Source organism: Delphinapterus leucas, chromosome 10, assembly GCF_059928025.1.
Source record: "Delphinapterus leucas isolate spDelLeu-1000000601 "Yukka" chromosome 10, BTC_Dleu_Yukka2, whole genome shotgun sequence".
NCBI lineage: Eukaryota > Metazoa > Chordata > Mammalia > Artiodactyla > Monodontidae > Delphinapterus > Delphinapterus leucas.
Window position 1 is genome coordinate 38010086 of NC_143138.1, and position 16104 is coordinate 38026189.

General features: G+C 50.8%; 1 protein-coding gene across 2 annotated transcripts in view; it reads left to right on the forward strand.

Moving 5' to 3' along the window:
* Window positions 1-16104, forward strand: part of CPNE5 (copine 5) — a 92756-nt gene that overhangs the window by 31206 nt on the left and 45446 nt on the right. The window contains exons 4-9 of one of the 2 annotated variants that reach the window (XM_022581768.3): window positions 9277-9380; window positions 10849-10888; window positions 11103-11179; window positions 12951-13010; window positions 15153-15203; window positions 15489-15552. In XM_022581768.3, coding sequence (XP_022437476.1) covers window positions 9277-9380; window positions 10849-10888; window positions 11103-11179; window positions 12951-13010; window positions 15153-15203; window positions 15489-15552 — 396 coding nt within the window. The remainder of the gene's footprint in view (window positions 1-9276; window positions 9381-10848; window positions 10889-11102; window positions 11180-12950; window positions 13011-15152; window positions 15204-15488; window positions 15553-16104) is intronic. The other variant, XM_022581770.3, reaches the window with a different exon arrangement.

A 16104-nucleotide genomic window follows, 5' to 3' on the forward strand; every position in this document is an offset into this window, starting at 1 on the left:
GTCCCAGCCTCATTCACAGTATTAACCTCTTATTGTTGAGTGACTCGATCAACTCCTAATTGATTAGGAGCCAGAATGCCTGAGTTTGAATCCTGTTCCTTCCACCCATTAGCTGTGTGACCTTGGGCAAGTCACTCAGTCTCTCTGAGCCTTATCTTAGTTTACTTTTCTGTAAAATGAAGATGATAATAGTACTGCCTCATAAGGTTATTATGAATATTAAATGAGTTAATATATGGAAAACACTTAGCACCTGGCACCTGGTAGGGCTTGGTGACAGTTGTTATCAGTATTGAAGACCAACTGGGCAGCAGATGCTCTGTGCAGCCTTTCATGCACATTTCCCTCTAGCCTTCCCCTGGAGAAGGAAGGATGTTCTGTTTTAGCGATGGGGAAATGCACCTTCCGAGGGGTTACCCAGGTGGTCCCACATAGATAATAAGTAACAGAACCCTGGCCAGTGGGGCTCCTGGGCCACTGGCCTGGCTACCCCTCTGCACCTCCCTGGCTCCAGCCATGGGCATCTGTGGGGAGTTGACCGACATGTTGGAAGACATCCCTGAGCTGCTTGCTGTCACTGCCCCCAGCAAGTGGGTTGTGAGGAAGAAGAAGAGGACCAGATTTTGGAAATCTGGAAGCAACAGAGAGAGCCTCTTCCCAGGCTGCCTTTGTTCTGCATCTCCAGTGTCTGAGCTGGGGATGAGTGGGCCAAGGGCACCACTCCCCCCATTCTCACTAGCAGCCTCCTTGCCCAAGGGCTCCTCCTGCCTTCCCTTTCCTGCAGTGGCCAGAGTGAATTTTCTTCTCTAGGCCTGGGTGGCTAAGCAAAATTTACACATTCTACTTCCTTTTTTCTAACTGAGGCCTGGGCATTGCTAGGTGTTGAGGGGAGCCCACAGGGAGGGCAGAACCTTGATCTTAATGGAGCAGCTAGTTTGTAAGAGCAAAGGGCCAGCCCTGAATTTTCCCCTCAGCCTTACCCTGTATGTGGAAGTTATTTGGAGAGAAACCACACAGAACTGGGACCTCCAGGGGACTTAAGCACAGAGGACCCCTTTAGATGGAGGATAGAAACCTTCTCAGGCATGGAAGATGGGTAGGAAATGTTAGCGGCTAGGGCCAGGAGCATCTCAGAGACAGGGCTGAGTTCAGAGACTTGGGAGATATATACCTCCTGGGTGGCTGGGCCAGGGTTTGGGATTTATAAAGAACCAGAGTGTGGAATCACAAATTTACAGAGCATGTTTTATGTCCCAGGCTCTCTTCTAAGTATATTACATACACATTTAAGCCTCCAACAACTCTATAAAGTGTGGATAAATGGTCATTTCCATTTTATGGAAGAGGAAATTAAGGCAAAGAGGTGAAGGTGTTGCAGGAAGGGGGACCCCTTCCAGGGCCCAAGGGTGGGCTCTTGTCTAACACTCAGAAATGAATTGTCTGAGGAGACACACACACTGACAAAGCAAAAGACTTTATTGGGACGGGGTGCCTGGGTGGAGAGCAGCAGGGTAAGGGAACCCAGGAGAACTGCTCTGCCACGTGGCTCACAGTCTCAGGTTTTATGGTAATGGGGTTAGTTGCCGGGTTGTCTCTGGCCAGTCATCTTGCTTGGCCCAGACTTGGTCTGACTCAGGGTCCTTCCTGGTGGTGCGTGCATCTCTCAGCCAAGATGGATTCCAGCGAAAGGATTCTGGGAGGTTAGTAGGACATATTATGGGCTGGCGTCTCCTCCTTCCTTTTGGCCCCTCCCAAATTCTTCCAGTTAGTTTTACAAGACGTATTATGGGCTGGCATCTCCCCTCTCTCTTTGGCCCCTCCCATATTCTCCCAGTTAGTTTTCAGCAGCAGTACCATGTTCCTTATCAGGACCTCCTGTTGTGAGAAACTTATGCAAGTGGTTATCATGGTGCCTGGCCAAGGTGGACAGCTTCGGTCAACGGTTCCCTAACAAAGGGATTTGGCCAAGGTCACACAGCCAGTGAATAGCAGAGCCAGGATTTGAAACCAGGAAGCCTGGCCTCAGACTGCTCTATTAACTACTTCACTTTACTGCCTTATGTGCAAACCCCCAAGATCTGCCTCCAAAGCTAGAATTAGTGGTTCTTAAAGCTTTCTGCTTCCCTTTGAGAAATTGATGAAAACCATGGCTTCTCTCCCCAGAAAATGAGGACATGTACAGATATTTGCATTCAATTTCAGAGTGTCACAGCCCACTCAGAGCTGGTTCTAATCTAGCGGTTGCCCTTCCCTGCTGGGCTCTCTGACATCTGTGTGGATGGGGCCGGGTTGGCTACTTTCTACAAAGCAGAGGCTGTGGTGAGAGCCCTAGACCCTGAGAGTCCCCACCAAGGCCCACAGGTAGGATGGCTGGGTTGGGACCCTGCATCTCTGAGGGCTGTCACAGACCTTGGGTACCTAGGCTGCATGGGCAGGAGTCACACACTTTACTGGTGACATGAATGTTACCGTGTCTAAGAAGAATGGGGTGGGGGTGGGGACCGTTCTTGGTTTGTGTTCAGGTGAGTTGGAAATGGTATGAGTGTGTGAATGTGTTTGTGAGAGAGAAAATATATCAGTCAGGGTCCCAGCAGGAGAGAGAATTCTACTCAGTTGTTTTCACTGAAGAGATTTAATGGATTTCTTTCAAAGGTATGGGTGAGGTTGAGGACACCCACAGGGACAGTGCAGCACCCAGGGCCTGGCAACAACAGGGAGCTGTTTCCACCCAGGCTTGAAGAGGCAGTGGGAGGAGACAATGTTATTGCGCGTGAGTGAGAGGTGAGCGTGGTGGTGGGCGTGGGGGGAGCAGCCCCTCCCAGAACCATGGTGCTGAGACTGGGCCAGAGACCGAGGAAATAGTCCACATTCTCTCATCTCCCGTCTCCCATCTGCCATCGGCCATCTGCCAGTGCCTCCCACTGGCCAAACCCAACTGGAACCCACAGAGCAAGGGAACCAGGTGATGGAGTTTGATGGGAAGCAATCTCCTGGAATGGAGAAGGAGCTGGGCAGGGTGGGGCGGCAGCAGGAGACTCTCCGGCACGGAGAACAAGCCTCCAAATCAGTCTAGGACTAACTGCCAGCTCAGTGCCCCCTGCAGGTCAGAAGGCCCATGTCTTGACACAGGCTTGCCCCTTCCTGGCCTTGTAGGTTGGATGTGGGAAGGGAAGACCTTCTGCCTGACCTGGGTGCTCAATCCCAGCCTTGCACTGGCCCTTGTCCCAGGGCAGTTTGGTGGGACAGCTGCCCACCTGCCCCCATAAATCTCGACTTCTATGTGCAGCACAGCCCCTGGGAGCCACTTAATTTAGTCCTCAAAGAAGTTTCAAGTCTGCCTCCCCTCTGAGGGTCTTGCTCAAACTGATGATATATAATTAATGCTGCTTAATTGATATTCTTGGGACTTAGTCATAGGGGTTTTAGGAACCCTTGGGAGCATCTTTTGTGACATGTCAGGAGCTTTTCCCACTGAGTTTTGTTGCCAGGGACAAGAAGTAAGCTTTTCAGAGGGTGAATACCCTAATTTCCAGGCTTATTTCTCATTTGTACTTTCTCCTCTCTGGGAGGCTGTCCCAGCCCCTGGGGTCAAAGTCCCCTCACCTCCCCGACTGCTCAGCCCCTTCCCCAATTTCATACCACAGCCTCCCCAGTCCACACTTGCCACCTACCAACAGTTCTCTAGGGTTCTCTGCATCAGAATCACTTGGTAAAACAAAGCAGATTTTGGGCTTCCCTGCAGCTTTGTTAATCAGAGAATTCCTGTGCCTACCAGTGTTTGGTGGTCTGTGCCCCAGACTTGAGCAGTGTCAGGCCCCCTCCCATCCTTAGAGACCAAGTGTGGACAGAGGGCTTCAGAATGGAATGGAGGGGGGGACAGGCCCTTCCAGGGACCTGGAAGGGCGTTCAGGGCTGGCTTGGCTCAGGATTACAGAGTGGTGAGGGGTTAACCTACCTTCCCCTCCTCCCCAAGCCCCCCTTAGCAGAGTCAGATCTCGTGCCTTTGCGTGCTTCCCGCTGCTAAAACCTCATCTCTCCAAGTCCCTTCTGGCTTGAAATCTCTAATTCTCTATGTAGAACGAAATACAACCAAATTAATTTTTTCTTTTTCTTTTAAAAAAAAACATCAGTTCAGCTGTGATCTGACCGTCATTAATAGGGGTATAAATTGGGTCTGACACGGACCCAGTGGCTTCTTGGATTTTTAAAATCCAAGTTTTCACATTTTTTTCCCTTTGTTATTAGCCCAAGTAATGAAGGCTATAAAACATCTTTAGTAAGTCCCTGGGTTTAAGATTTCATTCGCAGTAGTTTAGGATGTGCATATATGTTAATTACCCCTGGTCCTGGTAATTTATCACCGCCCAGCCAGGCTCACTTGTCCCCTTTCCTGCTCTAGGAGATATTGGGTGCCCTTGGAGTCCCCCTCCGTGTCCTGTTTCCAGGGGAACTCCATTTTCTTCTCCAGCAGAGATCAATCTCTAGGGAATTCCCCCCTATTGAGCTTCAAGTGCCATTTTAAAAGCAGCGCTGTCATCTTCCCTAATGGGTGTTTTCCTTGGAGTCTCTGCCGGGAGTGGAGGGAGATGGAAGGATGCACAAAGGAATACTTGCCTCTTCTGGGCTGGGGTTTATATAAAATTCTGCCGGAGGGATTTTTTTATTGTGTTTGAGAGAGGAAGGCAGTGCATTGAGGAGGAGGTAGGCCCCTTTCTTAAGAGAGGATTCTCTCGAACCTGGGTGTTTTCCTGGAATAGTCTACATTCTAGAAAGCTATTAGGAGAAATTTTCTTTGCATCTGAAGACACGCGGGATTAAGAATTAGAAAGGGCAGGAGAGGAAAATGCAGGAACTGTTTTGCAACCAGGGTTATAAGATCGTTATGGAATTTGTGGGGTGGGGCAGGAACCCAGTCTTATTCAACTCAATGTCCTTACCATGGCCTTGCACACAGGGAGGCTTCTATAAATGCTTGTGAAGTAAACCTCATCTTTATTTGGCTTTCATAATGCTTGAGGACTCTTGGCAGTTAGATGAAGTAAAAATATAATAAGCCTTGGGGAGTATCTCTGTGCTTCCTAGATGAGATGCTGCCCGATTCGTGAGTCATTTAATAAAGCCAATTAGATCTTCAAATTTAAAATATATATATATATATGTATATATATATATATAAATATCAAATGAGCTTTGGAGTTAGACATTCTTAGGTTTAGATCCCAGCTGTGCCTAGCTGGTGTGAGCTTAGGTAAGTCACTTAACCTCTCTGATTTTCAGTTTTCTCACTTGTAAAATGGGTAAATGGTCACAGGGTTTTTGTGAGAATTGAATGCGATAATTCAATGATCCACTTGATCTGCTAAGCATTCAGTAAGGGGCTCAGTAAATGTTAGTTTTCTTCCTTCCTCCTACCATGTTCCTACTGAGAATCTGTGGTTCTCAACTCCATCTGCATCTTAGAATCATGTAGGAAACTTTTTAAAAATACAGTTGTTCAGGCCCCACCCACTGAGATTCGGATTTAATTGGCCTGTGGTAGGGCTTGAGCACGGGTGGGTTTTTTTGTTTGTTTGTCTTTTTTGCCGCTCCTCATGGCTCGTGGGATTTTAATTCTCCTACCAGGGATTGAACCCTCACCCTTGGCAGTGAAAGCGCAGAGTCCTAACCACTGGACCTCCAGGGAATTCCAAGCATGGGTATTTTTAAAAATCTCCTGTTAAAGGCTACGTTTCTTTGAAGATAAAATCATGATTCCCGTAGAAATATAAAATGAACACACGGCAAAGATTTATTCAACTTATTAATCAATGAGGGACCCAGAAAGATGTTATAACTGGTTCAAATAATTCCAACACCACACACGTATATGAAATCAGGAATACTGAAATGAATTTACAAATAGCTGCAAAATTGGTCTGTATCCACAGGGTGGTAATCAAATGATCACTTGCGTTCCACTGAGGAAAATCCATTTGCATTTCTATGGATAAAGTCATCTGCATTACTCTATGCTTTCTGTAATTTGCGGAGTTGTAAAGTAGCTCAGAGATAATGAACGGGCAGACCTCTATGAAATCAGATACCTGGACTAGTATGCGAAACAGGATGCCCAGTGCTCTGCTTTTTTGTACATTTTAATAACTTTCACACTTCCCCAGCTAGGGTGGAGCACCCTGCCTTAGACCTTTGTGTATAGTTCTGTTAACAGTGTTGTCACACTGTATTGTAGTTATTTGTTTGAGTTGTCCCACCTATGATAGTCCTTAAGTACAGGATTCGTGTTCTATTTATGTTTGTAACCCAGCACCCACCACACTGCCTGGCCTACTTTATAAGTGCTTAAAGACTGTTGAATTCATAATTGGATTGAGTTGGATAACTCTAAGAAGCAAGCAGAACAAGTATTATTCTCCATCTTCTGATGAGGAAACTGAGGCTTTGAAAGTCTCCGATCGAGTCACACCATCAGCTTGTGATGAGGTTGGGACTCAAACCTTCTCATCGATTTCCTCATTCAACCTTTCTTCATTCAACAATGAGTACCTACTGTATACCAGTCACTGGGAGCAGTGGGCTTCTGCTGTCCTTGCCCTCAGGACCTTATATGTAGGGTAACATGGCTTAGAGAACGTGAGCCAGAATGCCTGGGTTGTGCCTTGAAGTCAGCAATTATTAGCCATGTGACCCTGGACAAATTACTTGGCTTTTTGGTGCTTTCATTTTCTCATCCATAAAATAGGGAAGCCTGCCATAAAAGGATTAAATAAGGTAATATGGTGTGAAGTGTTTACTGCAGCTGCTGGTGCTATAATCATGTGGGACTGTGAGCCTGTGACTCTGTTAAACACTGTGTCAGGTCCTGAGCTGCAAAGATGAGGAAAACTTGGATCCCCGCCAACCCATTGCTTGAGAAGCTCAGTCTAGTGGGATGGAAAGAGTAGATCATTATTAGGTCTTGTGATGAGTGCAGCCATAGGGATATGAGGAGGATTATGGGAGTGCAAGGGAAGGGGTGGGAGTTAGAGAGCTGGACTTCCTGGGAGCTGAGCCTTAAGCATTAGCGATTGGCCTACCTGGGGTACCTGCCAGGAGGTGGCTACTGCAGTGTTTGAGGCGAGAAAATGAAGAGTCCTGACCAAGGCCACGGCAGAGGAGGCAGGGAGAGGGGAGAGATTTAGCTGATGGAATCGATGGGAATGAGAGATTGATTTGCTGTGGGCCTGAGGGCAGGAAGGTGCCAAATCTAGTGCTCCCCAGATGACCCCACACTGCCCTGGGTGGGATGTTCTCTTTGCAGGTTTCTAACTTACTTCAGGGGAGAAGGGGACACCTAGCTATGTCCCAGACAACTGGAAACATGTTAAGAATGATTGACAACCTATTTAAAATATTTTCATTTTGTCTGCCTATCTTGTTTAGTTTGGGGAATATCATGCCCTACCACCATGGGGTGTACAGTGCTTTTGCACTTTATCTTTTAGACCCATGTCCCTTTTTAAAAATAAAATCTCACCAAAAATATCTAGTGGATTGAAGACATAAAAGAGCTGCTTTGATGGAATTGGTAGCCCGGAACGGTGCCCACACTGCGCGCCCTCCATGACATGGGAAGGCTCCTGGGAGCTCCCATCCCTGTGGACCACAGTCTAGCCCAGTGGTTCTCCAAGGGAGGTCCCTGCACCAGCAACATCAGTGTCACCTGCATTTTTAGAAGTACAGATTCTGGGCTTCCCTGGTGGCACAGTGGTTAAGAATCCACCTGCCGGTGCAGGGGACATGGGTTTGAGCCCTGGTCTGGGAGGATCCCACGCTCCGCGGAGCAACTGAGCCCGTGTGCCACAGCTACTGAAGACCCCGTGCTCCGCAGCAAGAGAGGCCTCCGTGATGAGAGGCCTGCGCACCACAACAAAGAGTGGCCCCCGCTCGCCGCAACTAGAGAAAACCCACGCGCAGCAACGAAGACCCAACGCAGCCAAAAATAAATAAATAAAATAAATAAATTTATTTTAAAAAAAGAAGTACAGATTCTTAGCCCTCATCCTAAACCCACTGAATCAGAACCTACAATCTATGTTTTAACAAACCTTTAAGTAATTCTCATGCCCAGAAATGGGGAGTGACTTGCTTTAAGTCATTCAGGGAGTTTAATGGGATATAATTATTGAGTGTCCAGTGTGTGCCAAACTCTAGTGTATATGTTGCAGGGGTTACCAAGAAAGTTAAGTCTCTGAATTAGTTATGCACTGCTGAGTAACAAATTAGCCCACAGCTTAGCCACTTAAACAACAGGGTCATGGATCTGGGTGTAGCTCTGTGGAATCCTTTACGTCAGGGTCTCTCACAAGGCTGTAGTCAAGGTGTTGGCCAGGGCCTCAGTCTTCTCAAGGTTCAGCTGGGGCAGGATCCACTTTTAAGTTCACTCAGTGGTCTTTGGTAAGATTTAGATTTCTCAGGGGTGGGTTGGCTGATAGCCTTGGTTCTTTGCCACATGGGTCTCTCCATAGGGCAGCTCACATCATGGCATGTGGCTTCATCAAAGTGAGCAAGCAAGAGAGAGAGGGCGCCTAAGACGGAAGCCATAGTCGTTTATAACATAACCTTGGAAGTGACTTGTGCTCTAGTCCAGTCTTCATTAGAAGTGAGTCACTAGCTCCAGCCCATATTCAAGGGGAGGGGATTGCACAAGGGCATGAATGCCACGAGATGGGACCTTAAAAGATCCCACAGTCCCTGTCTCTGCCTTGCATTTACAATTGGGGCATCAAATCAATACACACCTAATGCGGAATCAGTCAGAGAAGGAAGGTGGTCATAGAGGTGCCACAAGTTCAGTGGTGGCTCAGAGAGAAGTAATTCTCTGGTTGGAGGAATCAGGAAGATTTCCTGGAGGAGGCAGCATTAACAACAGACCTTGAAGGATTGGAGGATGTGCCCTTGGCTGAGAAGGGGAGGCCAGGTGGAGGACACAGCCTAGGCAAAGGCAGTGAGGTGAACAAGTGAAGGGCCTGCTCAGGTATCCAGGTATCAAAACCATCTCACTTGAGTGGAGCCTATATAGAGAAAGGGAGGATAAAGTGACAATGGAGATTGGAGCCATAGGTGGACAGCTTCCACTGTTAGATGTGGGGGCTCTCCCCTTGATGGGGGGGTGGGGGCAGGAGCTGGGAGAGGCGTGGCTTCCTTCATTACCGGGTTCAGGACTGAGGGGCTCCGAGCCCAGTGCTCCCCTGTTCCACCAGCCTGGCCATGAGATCCACGCCCCATCTCCTCCTGTAGTTCGGACGCACTGAAGTCATCGACAACACACTCAATCCCGACTTTGTGCGCAAATTCATCGTGGATTACTTCTTCGAGGAGAAGCAGAACCTCCGTTTTGACCTGTGAGTAGAAGATCGTGCTGAGGATGGAGCTGGGGAAGGAACCATGGATGGGAGGTGGGGCTACAGGACCTGTAGTGGGGCGGGAGTTTCCTCACGAGGGAAGGTAGCGGGGAGCTGTGATAGTAGAGGAACTCAGGGTTGGCCTAGGATAAAAGTGACAATTAGCTGAATCCAGCCCCACCTCCATCAGGAGGTGGAAAGGAGGTGGGGAGGGGGAACAAAGGCACCCCCCCCATTTGTCTCAGTGTGGGAGGGTGCTGGGCAAGCTACCTGATTTGGGGGGTGGTGAGGAAAGATCTTGGGGGCAACCCAGCTCTAATTCTGGGGAGCCCTTTTCCCCCCAGCTCCCCATTGACTTCTCCCTCTGTCAAAGCTTGTTCTGGGAGAGGGTCCCCTCCAGTTTCCCCTCCTGCAGAGGTAACTTGGCTGATGGGGCTCAAAGCATCTGTGTGTTTATCACAAAGATGCAGAGTGCCCCTCTCCTGAGGTTAAGGATGATGGTGGGATTTTAGTCTGATGAGCAGGTGGAAGAGTGGTGTTTTGTTGTATTTTCAGGGTCTAAGGTGATTAGAAAGGATTGTGCCCTAGAGAATTGTGGACTGAGTGGGGAAGAAAAGAGGGGTTGGCACCTGAGAGAGCAAAGGAAAAAAAGGCAGTGAAAGGAAATGACTTTGGAGGCACCAACAGAAGGACTTGAGGCCCAGAGCAGTCAATGCAGCCCATTGTAGGGAAGTCACCTGGTGACACTTTGGAGAGAGAAAGTGCTCAGGGAAGGGGACTGGCACAATGACGACTGCCCCTCAGTAGGAGTTGTCTGTACCTAGAATGACTGTTTGGCTGCAGAGATGGCCAGTGTGAGTAGAGGCGGAATGCAGGAGGCAAGGGCTGCAGGTGAGGCTGTGGGTGAGCCAGCCCCAGGTGAAGAGAGGTGCCCAGCTGCAGGATCAGCTGCCTGTGGCGGGCTGAGGTACAGGTATTCATGCCTCCCTCTTTTCTGAGTGCTCAGGCCTGAGGGCAGGTTGGGCAGGCCTGGGCAAAAGGGAACAGTCAGGGAAGGTCAAAGGCAAGGTACTGAAGTCCAAGGGCAGCTGAGCCTTAGCTGGGAAGATGGGAGAACAGTCAGTGAAGAGCAGGGTGGCTCGGGTATCTGTGAACCAGCCAGGGTGGCAGAGCAAGTTTATTTTATTTTTTCAATTTTTAATGAGGTATAACATATACAGTGAAGTGCCCAAATCTTAATAGCGCTACCCCAATGATGCCTTTTGATACCCATTTACCACCCAGATCAAGAGACAGACTAGCACCTTAGAAGGCTCCCATTTGCATCTCCCTGCTATTACTCCCAGAAATATCCACTGTGTTGGTGCCTGATTTTGGGGGAGCAGGGGTCCTGGCTCAGCTCAAGAAGCCAGGCAATTTGGGGCAGGATGCCCCAGCTGCGTTCACCATCTCTCTGTGTTCCCTGCAGATATGATGTTGACTCCAAGAGTCCTGATTTATCCAAACACGTGAGTTCTGCCAGTGCCTGCCCAGCAATTCTGAAAGTCTCTTAAATGCCAAACTCTGAGTTGGCCTTGGGCTTCACTGTGACACAGAATGTGTCTGATGCTGCATCCTGTCATTTCAGAGCCCTCATACTTCCAGGGGTGAGGTGATGGAGGAGGTGGGATGGCTGTGAGCAGAGTGGGTGACAGTGGTCTTTTCTGTACCCTGGATGTGCAGGATTTTCTGGGCCAGGCCTTCTGCACCCTTGGAGAGATTGTGGGGTCCCCTGGGAGCCGCCTGGAGAAGTCCCTCACGTAAGTGTTCAGGGGAGTGGGACCTGTCTGGTTTGCTTCCTCAGTGATGGGCCAACTTCCTGTTCATCCTTGCTGAGGGCTGGCTCAGGGGAGGGGCAAAGCAGTCAGCCAGTCATAACAGACAATCAGAAATAAGGAGACCTCATGGGCCTTGCCCTTGCAGGGCTTTTAACCCAGTTATCTTGGAGGGACCCTGGCTCAGTTATTAGAACCCCATGTTCCTTAGCATGGCCCGAGATACTATCTACCCCACTCTCACACCCCACCCCATCATTGTACAGGGGAAGAAACTGAAGCCCAGAGAGGGAAATTGATTTGCCCAAGGCCACACAGCTAGGAAGTAGAAGAGCTGGGATTTGAACCCAGGGATCTACTCACAAAGAGTATTCCTCAGATTGTTCATACCTTGTTGAGGCCAGAGCTGGGCATGGTGAGGCCCTCCCTATCCTACCCTGCCCTTGCATCATAGGGTTTTAAGTGCTTTTAGGGGAAGACTATTATACTGAGCAGGCTCTGGGATGTGGAGTCCCAAGGCTTGTCACAGTGGAGGTGAGGGTGGCTTCAGGGACCAGCCAGGTTGGCCAGGTGTTGGGGTGACCTCTCTTGTCCCTGTTTCAGGAAGCCCCAGGAGTAGGGCCCAGGCAAGAGAGGCCTGCACACTAAGACAAGTGTCCAGGTCATAGGGCAGGGTGGGCAGAAAAGCCCCCCACTTGCTTCTGAAAGTTCACACTGGATGCTGTCCCCTCACCGTGATCAATAACTGCAGAATGTGTTATTGTGGGGGGGTGGGGGGTGGTCTCTCTCCCAGGCCCTTGTCTCTGACCCCCAGTAACTGTGTGGTAACTTCGGGGTCCCCAGAAAGGCCTCACTATCCCCACAAACATCTCCTCCTCTGGGTTCACAGAAAATAGTGACAAATAGCTATCATTTATTGAGACAGGGAGTAAACTTATGTTTGGGGGCTCTGAAGTTTATAGAGTTTGGGGTCCCGGGAGTGAGTTTGTGTCGGCCCCTCTCAGCTCCCCACTGCCTGGATCAAATACACATGAGTTATTTGGGTCTGTGCTGTCCCCTGACCCACCTTTGGTGGAGGGACACACCTTCAAGAGGGATCAAGGAAGACTTGGGATAGGGGATGGCTACTGAGAGGAGCCTTAAAGGGTAAGCGGGATCTAAAATGTCGAGATGCTGGGTGTTGGTGAAGGAGGGGGATATACTCTTCCCGCTGAAGACACATGAAGTTTTCATGTGTCTAAGTCTAGTTGTCTCCCAGGCTAGACCTATGAACGGCTCCCTTTCATTGGGCATCTGTTCTGAACCAGACAGTCTTTTGTCTCCATGGCCTCATGTGATTATCTCAGCAATCTCCCCATTTCACAGCCCAAACACTGAGGCTCAAAGAGGTAGAGCAGAGGTTCTCAAACTGTAGCAGGCATCAGCATCACCTGGAGGGCTTGTTTAGTACAGACTACTGGGCTCCAACCCCAGGTCTGGGCAAGGGCCTGAGAATTTACATTTCTAACACATTTCTAGGGGCTGTGATGCTGCTTGCCTGGGGACCACACTTTGAGAACCCCTGGGGTGGAGCTGCCCAGGGCTTCACAACAAGGTTTGGGAAGAAGACCTCTTCTTCCTCTGGCCTGTGGCTCTTGGTCCTGGTTTGATGTTTGACCCAGAACAGAAACCTGTCTCCAAGAATCTAGATGCCAAGTGCTCTGGCCTCTCAGAATGGGGATACTCAGCTCATGACCTGCTCTCTCTCTCTCCACAGAATAGGAGCATTCAGCCTGAATTCCAGGACAGGCAAACCCATGCCAGCTGTATCCAACGGGTAGGCCACCAGACATCTCTAGCCCTGGAGTCCTCAGACATTCAGCCAGCTCTGCAGAGGGGGCCTCAGAGTCCTGGCCCAGTCCCTGCTCCTACCACTGTGCCTTTAGCCCTGGTCAGGGACACAGAGAGGGTCCTGGGTCCCTCCTAAAGTGGCACTTTGGGCCACTCTGCAGCTGGCCCTCCCCCCGTCCAGGCTAGAGCTCCAGCATCCCCAGCCCCAATGGCTCATAGGACTTCAGGGAGCAGGGTGGGGCTTAGAGGTAGGGGCTGTTTCTGGGAATCAGCAGGGGCTGGGCACTCTTCCTTCCCTTCCTCTCTCCCGGCCAGTTTTCTTCCACCTCCCACCCCCTCTAACCCTTCCCCTCTCTTCTCTTCATCTCCTCCCCATCTTCTTCTCCGTTGCTTCCACTGCTGGATGTCAGCCTGCTCACAGAGTGGTTCCGCTAAATCCTTACTCTCCGCGTTTGCTTACCAGCTGTGGCAGAGGCTGGCCTTGTTCCTCCGGCCCCCACCCTGAACATCTGCTTTTGGCTGGCCTCACGCAGATATGGCAACCAAGACCCTCCCACTCTTTCCCCTTCCTCTCCTGGTTGGAGAAAGGGTCCTCACCTGGCAGGGGTGGGGGAGCCAGGGTAGGGAGCATCTGCTTGGGGGACCAGCCTGGAGGTGCCTCTGGAGACGAGCACTTTGGCTGAGTAAGCAAAGCTCCACTGGCCTTTGCAGAGGGCACCTAGATGTTGGGGTCCCAGCAGCTGGATTGGCCACCAGCCTAGTGGGTTGTGGGAAAGAGGCCTTCAGGGGACCCAGGGATGCTCACAGCCCAGGAAGTATATGGATGCTAATTTATAAGAAGAGTAGAGAAGCAGCAATTGGAGAGGGAGCAGGAGTCAGAGAGAGAAACAGAAAGGGAGAGCAAGAAAGACCAGAGGGATGGAGGGAGGGAGGGAGGGAGAGAGAGAGAGAGAGGCCGAGCGAGCAGGTGGGAGCAGACTGGGGCTTGAGAGCGTGGAAGGAAAGATTGGAAATAGAAGAGGGGCTAAGAGGCAAAGAGAGGAGCAGATGGAGAACCATTGGACAGAGGAGGCTGGTGTGAGGATTCTATCTCCCTGGTCAAACAAATCAATCTTTACTAGCAAGGAGGGCCAGATTGGGGGGCGGGGGAGGTAGGGAGGGGCTTTGGGTTACTCAACTCAGCTGCCCAAGTCTAGGGGGACAAGCTGTCAGGCACCGCCACCTGCCTATGGCAGGGGAACCTCGAGATGCAGCCTCTGCTCTGCTCACCTGATTTGGAGAGATTTGGGCTGTCTCATCAGCCCTCAGGGCCGGCTCCCATGCCTCCCCTGTTTGAGAACCTCTCCCTTTAAGAGCTGGCACTGGGGAGAGCTCCATCAGTGGTTCTCAAAATGTGATCCACAGTCAACATGCTGGTGACCCTGAGGCTGGCCCAATTGTGGGGCTGGATTTTATCAGCTTTGCACGATTGTAAAGGAAACCAGGCAGGGAGAGAAATGGTGCTCTTGAGGGCCTTCTCTGTGCCAGGCACTGTGTGTGTGCATATTAGTTAGTAAAATGGATGCTACAATTACACCCATTTTATGGGCCATGAAACTGAGATTCAGAGAGGTGTAGTAGTGAGCCCAAAGTCACACAGCTACTGGACAACGTGCCATTTTCTTCTCCCTCCCAGTGGCCCCTGGCTGCACTGGGACCCCCCTGGGTTAGTCCTAAACAATCGGAATGGGATGGGATGGTGCCTGGGGGAGGGGGCCCTCCTGATCAAAGGAAGAGGTAGTGCAGATCCCCTGGGTAGAGCTCCACCCTGGGAATTGCCCTCCTAGAGGGGATTCTCTGGGTGGGTTGACTTCATGTCCCGGTTGCCTCCCTCACAGAGGAGGCACATGGTTGGCCGGGATCTCTCTCCCCCAGAGAGACCCCAGCCAAGAAGTTTAAGGGGAGGGAGCCATGGGAGAGGGCCCGGCAAGCTGCCACCAAGAGTATACCAGTCCTCCTGCTTTACCCCCTTTTACTGCTCTCTCACCTACGATGAATCAGAGTGGCTCAGAGCTGGAATGTTCCAGGACTCTGGGGATCAGCTGGGTGCAGGGTGGGGTGGCTAGCCCACGAGGTCTTTTGCCCACAGAAGTGGTCTTTGGATGGAAAGTTTGAGGACCACTGGTCTGGAAGCCTCCGGGTGAGTCTGGATGCTTTTCCAATTCTAGGACTTTCACTGCAGACAGTACCCTTCTTGGCGGGCTCTTGGGGAGCAGGGGGCGGGGCAGCTCCAGGCCTGGGGGCCTGGCCCAGGAAGCAGTGCCCTAGGCCACAGGAGACTGTGTCTTCTTAGGGGCTTTGGGGCAGATCTGCTGGATGGTTGGGGGTGGCGGGAGGAGGATGAAGAGGGCTGATTCAGGGAGAGTTCAGGCTTGTGGCTCTGTCTTTGTCTGACTTTCCATTCTTTCATCTTCTCCTCTCCCAGTGGTGTCCCAGGGAAGAAATGTGGCACCATCATCCTGTCCGCTGAGGAGCTCAGCAACTGCAGGGTGAGTGGCAGAGGGACTCCAGGACAGGACCTGGTGGGGCGGGGAGGGGTTGAAGCAGTGACAGAGAGCAAGCTGGCCTCTCTGTGACCGTTGTGTGTCGTTGGAGGGACTGGGGGAAGACAGGGCTCCTCAGTCTGACCTGGCTGTCGTAGAAGTCCACAACATCGGAGCTAGAAGGTGTCTTCCCTTTTTACAGCTGAGCTGAGGCCCAGAGACAGGAGGAAACTCGCCCACAGTCAGCAGCAGAGCTGGGCTGGGAGCCCTGGTCCACTCCCCATCATGGCCACCGCTCACTTGTCCTTGAGCCAAGACTGCCTTGGCACTGACACTAGCAACAGAGGGGCCTTTTCTTGGAGCCTGGGCGCTTGGCATTTAGTTGTCATTTTTCACTTTTAGCTCTGGAGTAGGGTGACACCCCTGCATGGGGCTGAGGGAGAGAGAGCATGTGGTGTGTGTGTGTGTGTGTGTGTGTGTGTGTGTGTTGGGAAGCCAGAGTCTGCAATCCTAGGCAGCCCTTGGTTTTGCTTCTTCTGTGGGACTGTGGAAAAGAAG